This window comes from Pelodiscus sinensis, chromosome 16 (assembly GCF_049634645.1).
Source record: "Pelodiscus sinensis isolate JC-2024 chromosome 16, ASM4963464v1, whole genome shotgun sequence".
In the NCBI taxonomy this organism is placed as follows: Eukaryota; Metazoa; Chordata; order Testudines; family Trionychidae; genus Pelodiscus; species Pelodiscus sinensis.
In genome coordinates, this window is record NC_134726.1 from 15,308,806 (window position 1) to 15,324,956 (window position 16,151).

At 52.6% G+C, this 16,151-nt stretch overlaps 1 protein-coding gene and 1 long non-coding RNA gene across 5 annotated transcripts in view; both read right to left on the reverse strand.

Moving 5' to 3' along the window:
* Nucleotides 1–16,151, reverse strand: part of LOC142818588 (uncharacterized) — a 185,678-nt gene that overhangs the window by 3,026 nt on the left and 166,501 nt on the right. For 3 of the 4 annotated variants that reach the window (XR_012896129.1, XR_012896126.1, XR_012896127.1), the window contains exon 3: nucleotides 295–1,602. This is a non-coding gene — a long non-coding RNA (uncharacterized LOC142818588). Of the gene's footprint in view, nucleotides 1–294; nucleotides 1,603–16,151 lie in introns of those variants that run through there. The other variant, XR_012896128.1, reaches the window with a different exon arrangement.
* LOC142818587 (uncharacterized) lies at nucleotides 12,463–14,099 on the reverse strand. The gene is made up of 2 exons (XM_075899329.1): nucleotides 13,284–14,099; nucleotides 12,463–13,088 (listed from the first exon to the last, which is right to left on the reverse strand). Exons 1-2 carry the CDS (start codon nucleotides 13,843–13,845, stop codon nucleotides 12,952–12,954), a joined length of 699 nt encoding a protein of 232 aa, XP_075755444.1. The 5' UTR covers nucleotides 13,846–14,099; the 3' UTR covers nucleotides 12,463–12,951.

The window sequence follows — 16,151 nt, forward strand, 5'->3', positions numbered from 1 at the left end:
CAAGAAAGTCTCTAAACAAGGTAGGAATTGGATTCTGAACTCTGAATTCAAATTAACTTTAACCACAAAACAATACTTTCTTGCATTGCTTTATTACTCATGGCAAATAGTTAAATAAAGTTATCTAAATACAGAATATTATTCCAAATCTGTCAGGTTTTTAAAAAAATCTTTAATTTAACTAGATTCTCTTTAAAACTCCCCAGATTGTACAATAATCTGTAGTAACGCTATTTTAAGATAAAGTATTTGGGAACCTTAATGTAGAAGCCAGCAGTTCTTAGAATAAAATACTTTTTCTTTAATACATTTCCATGTCCACAGTCACTTTGTGAAAATTATGACAAAATGGAGCTATTTCTACTTAGAGGAGGAACTTCAAGAACTAAGTCTTATCTGCACAGAATTCCTAATGAACTTTTGTAAACAATTAGCACTTATTTGAAGCAGCAGCAGTCCCAGGGTACAGCTACACTGAGGGGGACGGGGGGGCGGAGGGCGGTTCAAAGAAGGTATGCAAATTGTACTCGCATTTGCATAGCTTCTTCAGATTCTTTTTCCGGAAGAGGATTTTCCAATATTTGGCCCGTCTACACATCAAATATTGGAAAATCCTTGGGCCAAATGTTGGAAAAAAACCCTCTTGGAACCTTCATTGCCTCAAGCCACATTTCTGGTGCCTGCTGACCCACCTCGAGGTGGGGGAGCACAACATCCCTGAGGTGGTTATGACATGTTGTGTCCACCACAACATTGTGGAAAGGAAAGGGGAGGTCTTCCTCCCTGGGTGGGTGGCAGACACTGGTGGCAAGGGGCAAGCCTTCATCAAGAAGCCGAGGATAGCTGCCATCCATCAGGCCCATCAGTCTGGGGTGTGCATCTGGGAGGCCCTGAGGGAGAGGTTCTCTCAAGAACCCCAGTAACTCTCCCCAGGGCCTCCTCCCTAGGGGACTCTGGCTTGTAGCTCTATCCCTTCCTCACCACAGCCCTTCCTTTTGCCCTTTCCCTGACCTCTCAATAAACACAACTGTTTGGTTTTGAAAAAAACGAAGTGTGTATTTAACTAACATTAAGAAAAGATGGGCACGGGGAGAGGGGCTTATAGACTGGAGGGGGAAGGGGGCTCAGGGCTGGAGGGGCATGGAGGGCCGCTAGATGTGTCACCTCGGGTGCAGGGACCTGGTCATACGTGGGGTGGGTGGGTCTGGGGACCACAGTGGGGTAGGCAGGAGGGGGGGCTGGAGCGGGGTCAGGGATAGCGGGGGCACAGGGAGAGGGAGCATGGGAATTACCTGGGGAGGGAGCAGAGGCATAGCAAGGGGGGCAAGTGGAGGGTGGTAGGCAGGAGCAGTGCCAGCAGGCAGGTGTGCCATCATGCACATGACGACACACATGCTGTCGCACCACTACATGAGCTGGGCCCATGTGCAGTTCTGCCCGAGTCCTTGTGGACCTTCTGCGCCAGGGTCTGCTGTATGTTGCACAGGATGCTGACATGCTGGTGCATGAGGTCTTCCTGGACCCTGGCATGCCTTCGGGTCCTCTGGGCTCTGGTGGCTGGCTGCGGTGGTGTGGCTCGCCCCTCAGTCCCGGCTGGTCCAGCTGTGGAGAACACACAGAGGGAGAGGCGGTCGGTCATCCACTCAGACACTGTTCCTGAGGCCGTGCCCTCCTCTGTGAGCAGGAACCAACAGTGCTCAGGGCAGAGGAAGGGGATGTCCTGGGAGCAAGGCCTCACAGGGGCCCCAATGTGCCCAGGGGACTGTGCTTCCCAACAAGGGAAGTGTCTGGCCACAGTGGGATTCCCTCATGGGCATCTGAGGTGCCAGGAGCAGCCTGACCCTCCCTGTGGTCCGTACACACAGAGCTGTCTGTGGGAGCAGGTGCTGCCTCGCACGTGCAGGCATGCCCCTGTGCTGTGTGCAACACTCATCAGTCTGCGTGGGGTTGTGCCTACGCCCTTGTGGCTAGTCTGCTTCCACGTGGACAGACTGCAGGACGATGTCCAGCCCGAGCAGCCCAAGCAACACTCGTCCCCATGCCCACCCCAGGTGCGCCCGCCTCCCCTGCCCAGTGTGTGTGACAAAGTGAGACCGCTCACCTGAAGATCCCTCCCAAGCATCCAAGGAGGCCTGGGAGACATCCTGGCTCACAGGCACCAGCTGCAGGGACAGGGTCACAGTCTCCGTCTCCTCCTCTGCCTCCAGCTGGCCCTGGTTCTCCCAGAGGTGTAGTGAAGATGTTATGTGCCCAGGGGCAAAGGAAAAATTTGTGCCCCGCCCCCCGTCACCACCATGTGGCAGGGCCCTGAACATGGTGCACGGCTGAGCCTGACCCTGGGAGGAGACAGGGAGGGGAACTTGTACCACATCTTTCCCCGCCCCTTACAGTTTGGGGCAGGGCTCCCACCTGCACTAACCCACTGGTGGAGATGGAGGAGGGTCGGGCTAGGAGCAGAGAGGCAGGGAGGAGGCTCTGGCTCCCAGCAGCAGGCGGAGTAGGAGCAAGCGAGTGGAGGGATGATGGGGGAGCAGGGGGGGATTAAATTGGTGCCTCCCTAGCATGGTGCCTGGGCAACTGACCCCTAAAGCCCCCATGTTATGCCACTGCTCCCCCCTCCTGCAGATCTATCATCTTATGCATATTCAAGATCAGTGAGAGCCATCCCATGCATCTGCAGTTAACGTCTGTGGCACCTGCTTCTGTGTGTCTCAATGCTGCCACATTAGTCCCCAGCTGGAGTATCGTGTCCAGTTCTAGGCACCACATTTCAGGAAAGATGTGGAGAAACTGGAGAAAGTCCACAGAAGAGCAACACAAATGATGAAAGGTCTAGAGAACATGAGCTATAAGGCAAGGCTGAAGGAATTGGGCTTGTTTAGTTTGGAAAAGAAAAGACTGAAAAAGGACATGAGAGCAGCTTTCAAGTATCTGAAAGTGTCATAAGGAGGAAGAAAAAAAATGGTTCTCCTCTGAGGATAGCATGAGAAGCAATGGGCTTAAATTGCAGCAAGGGAGATTTAGGTTTGACATTAAGAAAAACTTCCTACTTGTCAGCGGTGGGGGGAGGTTAATCACCAGAATAAATTGCCTAGAGAGGTTGTGGAATCTCCATCACTGGAAATATTTAAGAGCAGGTTAGACAGACACCTGTCAGGAATGAGCTAGGGCAACTCAATTTTGGAAGTCCTGAGGGCCACAATGATATTCACAGAACATGCTGAGGGCCTCAACTTAAGTGTGGTTGCATATACAAGCAAATATATATGCAAATACCTTTTTTCACACTGACGGGCATGAATTCAAAGATTAAGGCAAGACTACACAACACGCAGGCCTCATTTAAGTAAGTTCTGCTGATATTAATAAAATGCAACATTTACCCCATTTCCACCCATTGCTTTTCATGAGCAATGACAGTCCAAGAATTTAACTAATAAAACACATCTCAACAGAAGACCATTACATTGACTACTTTTTTGTTTTGACTCCCACCCGTGGGCTGTGTGTTGATCCCCACGTAAACCCAAACCACACCTCAGGCCGCAAACAAACCGGCTGAGGGCAGCATGTGGCCAGCGGGCCATGTGTTGAGTAGTCCTGGGTGTTTGGTCCTGCAGAGGATTGGATGCTCTAACCCAGTGGTCACTAACCAGTAGATCGGGATCTATTGGTAGATCTTGGAGCCTTTGACGGGTGATCCTGAGAGGTTTGGCTGGGAAGCTGTCAAGTGCTGGCACTTCATCTGCCACTCTAAAGCACTACTGTGCAGCTTCTGCCCTCTGCCTTGGAGTTGCTCCCCACCCGTGGGAGCCTCCTGCTTGCTATGCAGGGCATGGGAAGAAGAAGAAGAGGGGGAGGGGTGAGCCTGCCTTAGCCCCCTGCACCACAACCACCCAGAAGCCACTTGTGGTAAGCAGTGCCCAGCTGGAGCCTGCATTCCAAACCCTGGCCCCAGTCCTGAACCTCTCCTGCACCCAAAACTCCTGCCCCCGGCCTGATAAAAGTGAGGATGGGGGAGGGAGGATGGAGTAAACAGGGCGGGGCTTCAGGGAAGGGGCGGGAAGGAGGTGGGGCAAGAGTGTTTGGGTTTGAGGGTGATCTTGGATTGCACTTAAATTCAAAAAGTGATCTCATGCATTAAAAGGTTGGAGACCCCTGCTCTAACCTCTCGAGGGCCCTTCCAGCTCCAGTGTTCTGTGATTCTATACTGCCCACGTGGGGTTAGCTAGGGGCTGGTGCCTATCCATACCACCCATCCATACCTCAATGAGCCAGCCTGTGCCCTGGCCCTGGGGCGAACTGGAGCCAGCGTGCCCTAGAGAGACCCTGTAGCCACCTGTGCACCAGTGGGATTTTGGAGCCAGGCCCCTCTCTCAAGTGGATCTGGGGGTCAGGTCAGGCCCTGTTCTCTCCCACACTATGGGGTTCCAGGGGCTGCCCTATGGTGCCCCTAGGCAGGTGTCATGGCACTAGGGGAGTGAATTGAGTAGGTCCGAAGTGTTCCCCCCACAGGGCTCAGCAAGCCTGGAGGCGGGGCTGAGTGGATGGGAGAAGCGCAGGCAGGGGGTGGCTGCCGGGTATCAGTCTCTGCCCCTCGCTGCCGTTAGTTGGGCTGCACTGTCGGCTGTTGGGCAGCTCCCAGGACTGTCTCCTTTGAGCAGGGGAGGCTTGATCGCAGCATGAGCTAGCCATGGCGTGATTGCTGAAGCCCTCCCACCCTGCAGTTGTTCCCCACATTAGTCGGATTACAGCGAGCCAGGTTACTGTGCTGCGGTCACATCTTCGCTACCCATGTAGACAGCCCCTGACCCACTGGAAACTGAGCTTCTAGTTCAGCCTGGTGTGTGATCTTAGGTATGTCACAGCCCCCACTGTGCCTCAGTTTCCCCAGCTGTAAAATGGGGACAATGCTGGCCTCCTTGGGAAAGCCCTCTGAGTGCTACCAGTGGGCGGAGCGAGGGCTGGCGAGTACTAGCCTTGCCTTGGTCACACGGGCTTGGTACCATTCCAGTGGGCGGATGGTGCTGTCAGTTGCTTGATAGCACTTTGTGTCTGTATGAAATCAAATGAGATGGTCCAGTGACAGGCAGGTGACTGGCTGAAAGTCAATGGGCAGGGAACCGGGTGCCAGGCGGCGGGTCACTGGCAAATTCATCATATGGGGAAGGGGGCTCCCCACACCTCAGCTCCCAGCACTTGCAGGCGGAGTTCACAAATGACAAACTTGTCACTTCCCCGCCAGCCAAGCCATCACTTTACTCTGGGTCCTTAACATGCGCTGTCCCTTGCCTTGGCTTGGCACTGCTCCGGGGCAATTCTCTCCTAGCCCAGAATCACAAAAGTGCCCAAAAAGTGGGGTTGGGGGGCACAAGCACCCGGACCCGTGATCCTCGACCCTGCTGTTTTTGCCCCAAGGTCCCACCCACACACTGTCCCTCCCCCACCAAATGCTCCTGAGCTACCTCTTCCTCACAAGACCCACCCCACACTTGTGCTCTCCCTCTGCCATTGCCTGCCCTTACCCGCCTCTGGCCCCCGCCCCCTGCTCCGGGCCCCCTGGCCTGCCAGAAAATGGGCTGCCGCTGGAGACTGGCAGGTTTCCTACCAGCTGATGCCAGAGCCAGGCACCCCCAGCACCCTCTTCCCACAAACAAATCCCCCTCCCACAGAGCCAGGCACCCCAGTGCCCGCCCCCCCAAACCAAATCCTCCTCCCTCAGAGCCAGGCACCCCAGCATTCCCCAAACCAAATCCCCCTCCCACAGAGCCAGGCACCCCAGCATTCCCCAAACCAAATCCCCCTCCCACAGAGCCAGGCACCCCAGCATTCCCCAAACCAAATCTCCCTCCCTCAGAGCCAAGCAACTCCAGCGCCCCCCATCCCCAACCAAATTCCCCTCCCTCAGAGCCAGGCACCAGAGGAACCGTACTGGTAAATTAATCTTACTTTTAAAGTGGCTGCGTCTGCTGCCCAGCTGGCTGCCTCTTTCACAGTGTGTTCTGGGTGGCAGCACTGGTTCTGGGCAGCGGCAGTTCTGGTTCTGGCCGGCAGCACAGTGTGTTATGGGCGGCAGCAGTTCTGGCTCACTGATATAAGCATCAGATGGGCCTGCGCGGTGTGCGCTCCACTCCCACCCCAGCCCGGCGTCCCCCTAACCTGGCACCCGGTGGCAACTGCCCCTCCCTGCCTCCACGCTTCGCTACGCCTCTAGGTCCTCCTGCTCCTCCTCCACTGAGACATCCGGCCAGGCAATGATGGGGGTCTCCAGACCAGAGTCCACGAGAATGGGTGGGAAAGACGTTTCCCCACCCCCCAGGATCTGGTGGAGCTCTTGGTAATAGCGGGGGTCCTGCGCCTGAGTGCGAGTTGCACTCTCTGGCCTGGACATATCCCTTAACTGGACCTGCTCCAAGGTCCGGGGTGGGTGTCTGCACTCCGCCAGGGACTCGGCCATGCGCTCATATATGTCAGCATTGCAGCACTTGGCCCAGAGATCCTGCAATGTCTCCTCCTTGCCCCACAGATCAAGGAGGGACAGGATCTCCTGTCTGGACCAGGAGGATGTCCCTCTGGGTGGGTCCTGGGACCCCTGGGAGTGTCGCGGGGGACTTGAGGCTTGATCATGGGTAGCAAGATCTGTAGCAGGGAGAGCCACGTGGTGAGGTGCTACTTTCAGGCTGGCTTCCTGACACAGGGCTTGTCCAGGGTGCCTGCAGCTTTAAGAGGGGCCAGGAGACAGGAACTATAGAGACCTGATTACTTTGGATGGAGTGGCCACCAGAGCACCTGTGCCATTTCCTGGAGGCCTCTTCTGAAAGAAAACCCTCCCTGTCCACACGTGCCTTTTTGCGAAAGAGCTCTTTTGGAAAGAGGCTTCTTTCTTGTAGAAAGAGGCGAACCAACATCAGAAAACCCAGGACCCACACGAGGGGTCAAAGAGGCGCGCCCCGTCCTGGTCTGGTCCAGAGATCCAGTCCCTCCTCGAACTGTAGGGCGAGGAGAAGATATTACGGGATCCCCAAGCCAAGTGCAGAAATGTGGACATTTATGGTCAGATGGCTGACTCCTACCCCGGACCTTGGAACAGGTCAAGGAGCTCCGCCAGCGATATGTCCGGGACAGAGAGCGCAGCTCACACTTAGGGGCAGGTGTTCAAGATGTGAGTGTACCATGGTTTTATATAGAAGCAATAAGATATTTTCTGTCTCATTCTCTATCCCTTTTTTAATGACTCCTAACATTCTTTGCTTTTTTTAACTGCCGCTGCACATTGAGTGGATTTTTTCAGAGAACTATCCAAAATGACTCCAAAATCTTTCTCCTGAGTAGTTGTAGCCAAATTAGTCCCATCATATTGTATATATAGTTGGGATTATTTTTTCCAATGTGCATTACTTTACATTTATCAGCATTACATTTCATTTGCCATTTTGTTGCCCAATCACTTACTTTGGTGAGATCTTTTTGAAACTCTTTAGTCTGCTTTGGTCTTAACTATCTTGAGCAGTTTGGTATCATCTGCAAATTTGACCACTTCACTGTTTACCCCTTTCTCTAGATCATTTATTAATAGGTTGAATAGGATGGATCCCAGGACAGACCCTTGGGAAACCCCACTAGTTACCTCTCTCCACTCAGAAAACTTAACATTTATTCCTACCATTTGTTTCCTCTCTTTTAACCAGTTATCAAACCACAAAAGGACCTTCCCCCTTATCCCATGACAGCTTACTTTACTTAAGAGCCTTTGGTGAGGGACCATCAGAGGTGGAAAGTAACTAAGTAAAAATACTTCATTATAGTATACTTTTTTTGGAATTTGTATTTTACTCAAGTAATTCATTTTTGTGATACTTTGACTTTTACTGAAGTAGTTTTTTTTAGAAAATATTGTACTTTTTACTCCACTACAATTTCTGAAAGCGCTTAGGGTACGTCTACACTACAGCGCTAATTCGAACTAACGCATCTAGAACTAAAAACTAGTTCGAATTAGCGTTTTGCTACACTGATTGGACGCAGGGGCACATTTAAGGGCAGCTGAAACCGGTTCTGGCAGGGCATCAGGTCAGTAGTTGCTTTGTGTGGCTGCTGTCTGAGGCTATCTGAGGCTCGTGCTTAAAGGGACCCCCCTGGACAGCTGGTTCTCAACTTTTCCTGCTTGCTTGCCCACCTCGCCAAGGGACAGCAAAGCGTTGGTCTCTGTGCCCGTCTGTGTCGGTGCTTCCCTTCGGGGCCGCCGCCGCAGGTGGCAACATGGAGCCAGAGCTCGCCCTGCACCTTCTGGTGCACTTTCTGGACTTGCTGTTGCAAGCCTGCCAGCAATGGCTCGAGGCTGCCTGGCACCACCTGGTGCACGTCAGCCCCCTGCCTCTCCGCCTGGCCGCCCTGGGGGCCGTGGAGGAGCCGTGGCAGCGCCCTGGCACCAGCGTGCCCCGCCGCGTCTGGCGTCTGGACACCAGCATCGACTGGTGGGACCGCATCGTCCTGGAGCACTGGGAAGACCGACAGTGGACCCAGAAATTCAGGATGAGGAGGGACACCTTCCTGGAGCTCTGCGAGTGGCTTGCCCCTGCCCTGCAAAGAAGGGACACTCGCATGAGTGAAGTGGAGATGAATGTAGGAGATAGCTGTGTAGAGAGTCTCTGGGTTAAGCTAAAAGGGGTAAAAAACGAGGGTGATATCATGCTAGGAGTCTACTACAGGCCACCTAGCCAGGTGGAAGAGGTGGATGAGGCCTTTTTTAAACAATTAACAAAACTATCCAAAGCCCAAGATTTGGTGGTGATGGGGGACTTCAACTATCCAGACATATGTTGGGAAACTAACACAGTGAGGCACAGGCTATCCAATAAGTTTCTGGACTGCATTGGAGACAACTTTCTGTTTCAGAAGGTTGAAAAAGCTACCAGAGGAGAAGCTGTTCTGGATTTGGTTTTAACAAATAGGGAGGAACTAGTTGAGAACTTGAAAGTGGAAGACAGTATAGGGGACAGTGATCACGAAAAAATAGAGTTCATGATCTTAAGGAAAGGTAGAAGGGAGACCAGCACAATTGAGGTAATGGATTTCAGGAAGGCAGATTTTGATAAGCTCAGAGAACTTGTAGGTAAGGTCCCATGGGAAGCAAGACTGAAGGGAAAAACAACTGAGGAGAGTTGGAAGTATTTCAAAGGGACGTTGTTAAGGGCCCAAAAGCAAACAATTCCGCTGTGTAGGAAAGATAGAAAATATGGCAAAAGACCAGCTTGGCTTAACAAGGAGATCTTGCACGATCTCAAAATAAAAAAGGAGTCATATAAAAAATGGAAACTAGGACAACTAACAAAGGATGAATATAGGCAAGCAACACGGGAATGCAGGGGCAAGATTAGAAAGGCAAAGGCACAAAATGAGATCAAACTAGCTACAGGCATAAAGGGAAACAAGAAGACTTTTTATAAATACATTAAAAGCAAGAGGAAGACCAAGGACAGGGTAGGCCCACTGCTTAGTGAGGAGGGAGAAGCAGTAACAGGAAACTTGGAAATGGCGGAGATGCTCAATGACTTCTTTGTTTCGGTCTTCACCGAGAAGTCTGGAGGTGTGCCTAACGTAGTGAATACAAGCAGAGAGAGGGTAGGTTTAGAAGATAGGATTCACAAAGAACAAGTTAAAAGTCACTTAGGAAAGTTAGATGTCAGCAAGTCACCAGGTCCTGATGAAATGCATCCCAGGATACTCAAGGAGCTGATAGAGGAGGTATCTGAGCCTTTAGCTATGATCTTTGAAAAATCATGGCAGACAGGGGAGATTCCAGAAGACTGGAAAAGGGCAAATATTGTGCCCATCTATAAAAAGGGGAATAAGAACAACCCAGGAAACTACAGACCAGTCAGTTTAACGTCTGTCCCAGGGAAGATAATGGAGCAGGTAATTAAGGAAATCCTATGCAAACACTTGGAAGGTAAGTGATCGGGAATAGCCAGCATGGGTTTGTGAAGAACAAGTCATGCCAAACTAATCTGATAGCTTTCTTTGATAAGATAACGAGCCTTGTGGATAAGGGAGAAGCAGTGGATGTCATATACCTAGACTTTAGTAAGGCATTTGATACGGTCTCGCATGATATTCTTATTGATAAACTAGGCAAATATAACTTAGATAGGGCCACGATAAGGTGGGTGCATAATTGGCTAGATAACCGTAGTCAGAGAGTTGTTGTTAACGGTTCTAAATCCTGCTGGAAAGGGATAACAAGTGGAGTTCCGCAAGGGTCTGTTTTGGGACCCGTACTGTTCAATATCTTCATCAATGATGTAGATATTGGGATAGAGAGTACGCTTATTAAGTTTGCGGATGATACCAAACTGGGTGGGGTTGCGACTTCTTTGGAGGATAGGGACATAATTCAAAATGACCTTAGCAAGTTAGAGAAATGGTCAGAGGTAAACAGGATGAGGTTTAATAAAGAGAAATGCAAAGTGCTCCACTTAGGAAGGAACAATCAGTTCCATACATACAAGATGGGAAGCGACTGTCTAGGAAGGAGCATGGCAGAAAGGGATCTAGGGGTCATAGTGGACCACAAGTTGAATATGAGTCAACAGTGTGATGCTGTTGCCAAAAAAGCAAATATGATTCTAGGTTGTATCAACAGGTGTGTTGTAAGCAAAACTCGTGAAGTCATTCTGCCGCTCTACTCTGCACTAGTTAGGCCTCAGCTGGAGTACTGTGTCCAGTTCTGGGCGCCACATTTCAAGAAAGATGTGGAGAAATTGGAAAGGGTACAGAGAAGAGCGACAAGAATGATTAAAGGTCTAGAGAACATGACCTATGAAGCCAGGCTTCATGAACTGGGCTTGTTTAGTTTGGAAAAAAGAAGATTAAGGGGGGACATGATAGCGGTTTTCAAATATCTAAAAGGGTGTCACAAGGAGGAAGGAGAAAATTTGTTCCTCTTGGTTTCTGAGGACAGGACAAGGAGTAATGGGCTTAAAGTGCAGCAAGGGAGGTTTAGATTGGACATTAGGAAAAAATTCCTAACTGCCAGGGTGGTCAAATATTGGAATAAATTGCCAAGGGAGGTGGTGGAATCTCCCTCTCTGGAGATATTTAAGAACAGGTTAGATAGACATCTGTCAGGGATGGTGTAGGTGGAGCTTGGTCCTGCCTTGAGGGCGGGGGGCTGGACTCGATGACCTCTTGAGGTCCCTTCCAGTCCTATTATTCTATCATTCTATTCTATGATTCTATGATTCTATGAGACCCGCCATCCCCCTCCAGAAGCGTGTGGCCATCGCCCTCTGGAAGCTCTCCACGCCGGACAGCTACCGATCCGTCGGGAACCAGTTCAGCGTGGGGAGATCCACCGTCGGAGTGGTGCTCATGCAGGTATGGCACTCGTCGGCCACTGCGCCGGAGGGGGAGGGGGCCTACAAGGAGGGGATGGGCCGCCCCAGGGACAAAGGGGGGGCGGGAGGAGGCGAAAGCGCCCCACACTGGAGGAGTCGGTCTGTCCTGGCCGTACTACACGCCGCCAGGGGGGTTGCTTCCGGGAGTGGGGCGCGGGGCACTGCCAGGGCACGAACGCTCCCAGCCACCCAGGCGCCCCACTGATTGGCGCTTTGCTGTGTCTCTCTCCGCAGGTGGTCAAGGCCATCAACCGGGTGCTGCTCTGCAGGGTGGTCCGCCTCGCCGACCCGGAGGCCGGGGATTCGGCGCCCTCGGCTTCCCCAACTGCGGGGGGGCCATCGACGGGACGCACATCCCCATCCATGCCCCGGAACACCAGGCGTCCCGGTACATCAACCGCAAGGGGTACTTCTCCATCCTCCTGCAGGCCGTGTGTGACCATCAGGGACAGTTCCCGGACATTAATGTGGGCTGGTCCGGCAAAGCACACGACGCCCGGGTGTGCCGCAACTCCTCTGTGTGCCAGCAGCTGCAGGACGGGACCTTCTTCCCCGACCGCCACATCAGGGTCGGGGACGTGGACATCCCCGTGTGCCTGGTGGGGGATGTCGCCTACCCACTGCAGCCGTGGCTGATGAAGCCCTACACGGGGCACCTCAATCCCTCCCGCCAGGCCTTCAATGCCAGGCTGACCAGGGCCCGCATCGTGGTGGAGGGGGCCTTCGGGCGACTGAAAGCCCGCTTTCAATGCCTCCTCACCCATCTGGACCTGGCCGAGCACAACATCCCTCCCGTGGTGGCAGCATGTTGTGTGCTCCACAATTTATGTGAGAGAAAGGGGGAGGCTTTCCTGCCAGCCTGGATGGCTGAGGCTGACCGCATGGCTGGCCACTACGGTCAGCCCCACACCGCCGCCATCCGGGAAGCCCAGCGGGGGGCCGTCTGGATTCGAGAAGCCCTGCGGGAGAGATTCCTGGTGGAGGAGGAGGACTGACCTCTCCCTGTATGCCCCACTGGGGCCTTCTTCCACCCTACCCCCCTTCCCCTTTCCCCTCCCTACCTACTTTCAAATAAAGACACCTGTTTTTCAAACAAAAACGTCTTTTTATTTTACATAACTGGGGTGGGGGGAGGGAGGAAGAAGGGTGGGAGAGGGGAGGGGGAAACCTGGGATGAGGGAGCAGGAAGGGGAGGGAAGGGAGGAAGGGAAAGGAAATCTCAGGGGTGGGGGTCCGGCTGCCTCTCCCGTCTCGCAACACTGCGGGTCTGGGGGCATTGGTGAGGAATGGTTGTGGAGGGTGGGGCAGGAGGGATGGGGGGTGTGGAGGAAGCAGGAGCGGGAGCAGGAGGGGGAGCTGAGGGAGCAGGGGGAGCAGGGGGAGGAGGAGGAGCAGGGGGAGCAGGAGGGGGAGCAGGGGGAGTAGGAGCAGGAGCAGGAGGAATTGGGAAGCGGTCGAGCAGGCTCTGGAGGTGGCCTCGCAGGGCATGGCCCTGCTCCTCCAGGGCCTCCAAACTCCTCCGGCGCAGCCTCAGGTCCTCCTGGACCCAGTGGTCCTAGATACGGATCTGTTCCTCCAGGAACCGGAGGTGCTGCCTCTGGTACTCCTCTTGGTTCCTGGCTCTCCTGCTGGCCCAGGCGCGGGTGGCTGCTGCAGGCGGGGTGGTGCGCCCTGCAGTCCCAGGTGCTGCGGCTGTGGTGCAACAAGAACAGCGGTCAATTACCCCAGGGGCCCAAGTGTGTGAAACCCAGCTCCCCTCTGCAAGTCCAGGGCCCCTGCAGGATCCCCAGCTGCTGCTCCGTGGTGGGCAAGGCCCAGGCGCACGGTCCTGGGGCTCCCTCTCGCCCCAGCCCCCCGTACACATAAGGGGAGCACGATGGTACTCACATGTGGACGCCTCCCCGGCCTCGGACGACACAGGCGAGCGGCTCTGTGGGGTGCCTCGGGGGTCCCGGGTCCTGGGCAGGCTGCCGGCAGGCTCCTGGCTATCGGAGCCCTCCTCCTCCTCCTCCGCCTCCTCCTCAGTCTCTTGCAGCGGTCCCTCTGCCCCGGGGTCTATCACGTCCTGGGGGGCAGGGACGGCATGAGCCCCCAGGAGGCGGTCCAGGGCATGGAAGTGGGGGCAGGCCTCTGGGTCGGCCCCTGGCAGGCAGGCCCGGGAGTAGGACTGCCTCAGGTCCTTGATTTTGCAGCTCACCTGCTCCCGGCTGCGCTGGTGGCCCCTGGCAGTCAGGCTGTCAGCCATGCGGCCGTAGACAGCCGCGTTCCTGTGGCTAGTGTGGAGATCGTGGACATTGGAGGCTTCCCCCCGAACCTCGATGAGGTCCATGATCTCCGCACTAGACCACGCAGGCGCCCGCCTCTTGCAGCCCCGGACTGGCTCCAGGGAGCCGCCAGGCTGGTCCCGGGAAGAGGGGGAGGGCTGGGTGTCATCGGGTGGCTGGCTCATGGGTGTCAGGTGCAGGGTGTGCTGGCATGGGTGCTGGCAGCCTTGCAACTGGCACAAACTGTGTAGCCAGCCCGTGGCCCTTCAAGGGCTCCGGGGCCGGGAGGGGGGCAGTAGAGTTTCCCTGGTGTTGGCCAGAGTGGCCACCAGGGCAAGCTGGGAAGGGCTAGCTTCCCACTAGTTCGAATTAAGGGTCTACACACCCCTTAATTCGAACTAGTAAGTTCGAACTAGGCTTAATCCTCGTGGAATGAGGATTACCTATTTCGAACTAAGCGCTCCGTTAGTTCGAATTAAATTCGAACTAGCGGAGCGCTAGTGTAGCACCTATGAAAGTTAGTTCGAACTAACGTCCGTTAGTTCGAACTAACTTTGTAGTGTAGACATACCCTCTGTTACGCATTACTTTCATCACTCCACTGTCACTTGTGCAAGCCAGCATTCTGATTTGCTAAAACACAGCCACATGCTCATGGGTGCCATTTAATCATAGAATCATAGAATAATAGGACTGGAAGGGACATCAAGAGGTCATCGAGTCCAGCCCCCCGCCCTCAAGGCAGGACCAAGCTCCGTCTACAATATCTGTTCTTAAATATCTCCAGAGAGGGAGATTCCACCACCTCCCTTGGCAATTTATTCCAATATTTGACCACCCTGACAGTTAGGAATTTTTTCCTAATGTCCAATCTAAACCTCCCCTGCTGCACTTTAAGCCCATTACTCCTTGTCCTGTCCTCAGAAACCAAGAGGAACAAATTTTCTCCTTCCTCCTTGTGACACCCTTTTAGATATTTGAAAACCGCTATCATATCCCCCCTTAATCTTCTTTTTTCCAAACTAAACAAGCCCAGTTCATGAAGCCTGGCTTCATAGGTCATGTTCTCTAAACCTTTAATCATTCTTGTTGCTCTTCTCTGTACCCTTTCCAATTTCTCCACATCTTTCTTGAAATGTGGCGCCCAGAACTGGACACAGTACTCCAGCTGAGGCCTAACTAGTGCAGAGTAGAGCGGCAGAATGACTTCACGAGTTTTGCTTACAACACACCTGTTGATACAACCTAGAATCATATTTGCTTTTTTGGCAACAGCATCACACTGTTGACTCATATTCAACTTGTGGTCCACTATGACCCCTAGATCCCTTTCCGCCATGCTCCTTCCTAGACAGTCGCTTCCCATCTTGTATGTATGGAACTGATTGTTCCTTCCTAAGTGGAGCACTTTGCATTTCTCTTTATTAAACTTCATCCTGTTTACCTCTGACCATTTCTCTAACTTGCTAAGGTCATTTTGAATTATGTCACTATCCTCCAAAGAAGTTGCAACCCCACCCAGTTTGGTATCATCTGCAAACTTAATAAGCGTACTCTCTATCCCAATATCTACATCATTGATGAAGATATCGAACAGTACGGGTCCCAAAACAGACCCTTGAGGAACTCCACTTGTTATCCCTTTCCAGCAGGATTTAGAACCGTTAACAACAACTCTCTGACAACGGTTATCCAACCAATTATGCACCCACCTTATCATGGCCCTCTCTAAGTTATATTTGCCTAGTTTATCAATAAGAATATCATGCGAGACCGTATCAAATGCCTTACTAAAGTCTAGGTATATGACATCCACCGCTTCTCCCTTATCCACAAGGCTCGTTATCCTATCAAAGAAAGCTATCAGATTAGTTTGGCATGACTTGTTCTTCACAAACGCATGCTGGCTATTCCCGATCACTTTATTACCTTCCAAGTGTTTGCATATGATTTTCTTAATTACCTGCTCCATTATCTTCCCTGGGACAGACGTTAATCTGACTGGTCTGTAGTTTCCTGGGTTGTTCTTATTCCCCTTTTTATAGATGGGCACAATATTTGCCCTTTTCCAGTCTTCTGGAATCTCCCTTCTGCCATGATTTTTCAAAGATCATAGCTAAAGGCTCAGATACCTCCTCTATCAGCTCCTTGAGTATCCTGGGATGCATTTCATCAGGACCTGGTGACTTGCTGACATCTAACTTTCCTAAGTGATTTTTAACTTGTTCTTTGTGTATCCTATCTTCTAAACTTACCCTCTCTCTGCTTGTATTCACTACGTTAGGCACACCTCCAGACTTCTCGGTGAAGACCGAAACAAAGAAGTCATTGAGCATCTCTGCCATTTCCAAGTTTCCTGTTACTGCTTCTCCCTCCTCACTAAGCAGTGGGCCTACCCTGACCTTGGTCTTCCTCTTGCTTTTAATGTATTTATAAAAGGTCTTCTTGTTTCCCTTTAATGGTGGCTAAGTACCAAGTTTGAACCCCTGGA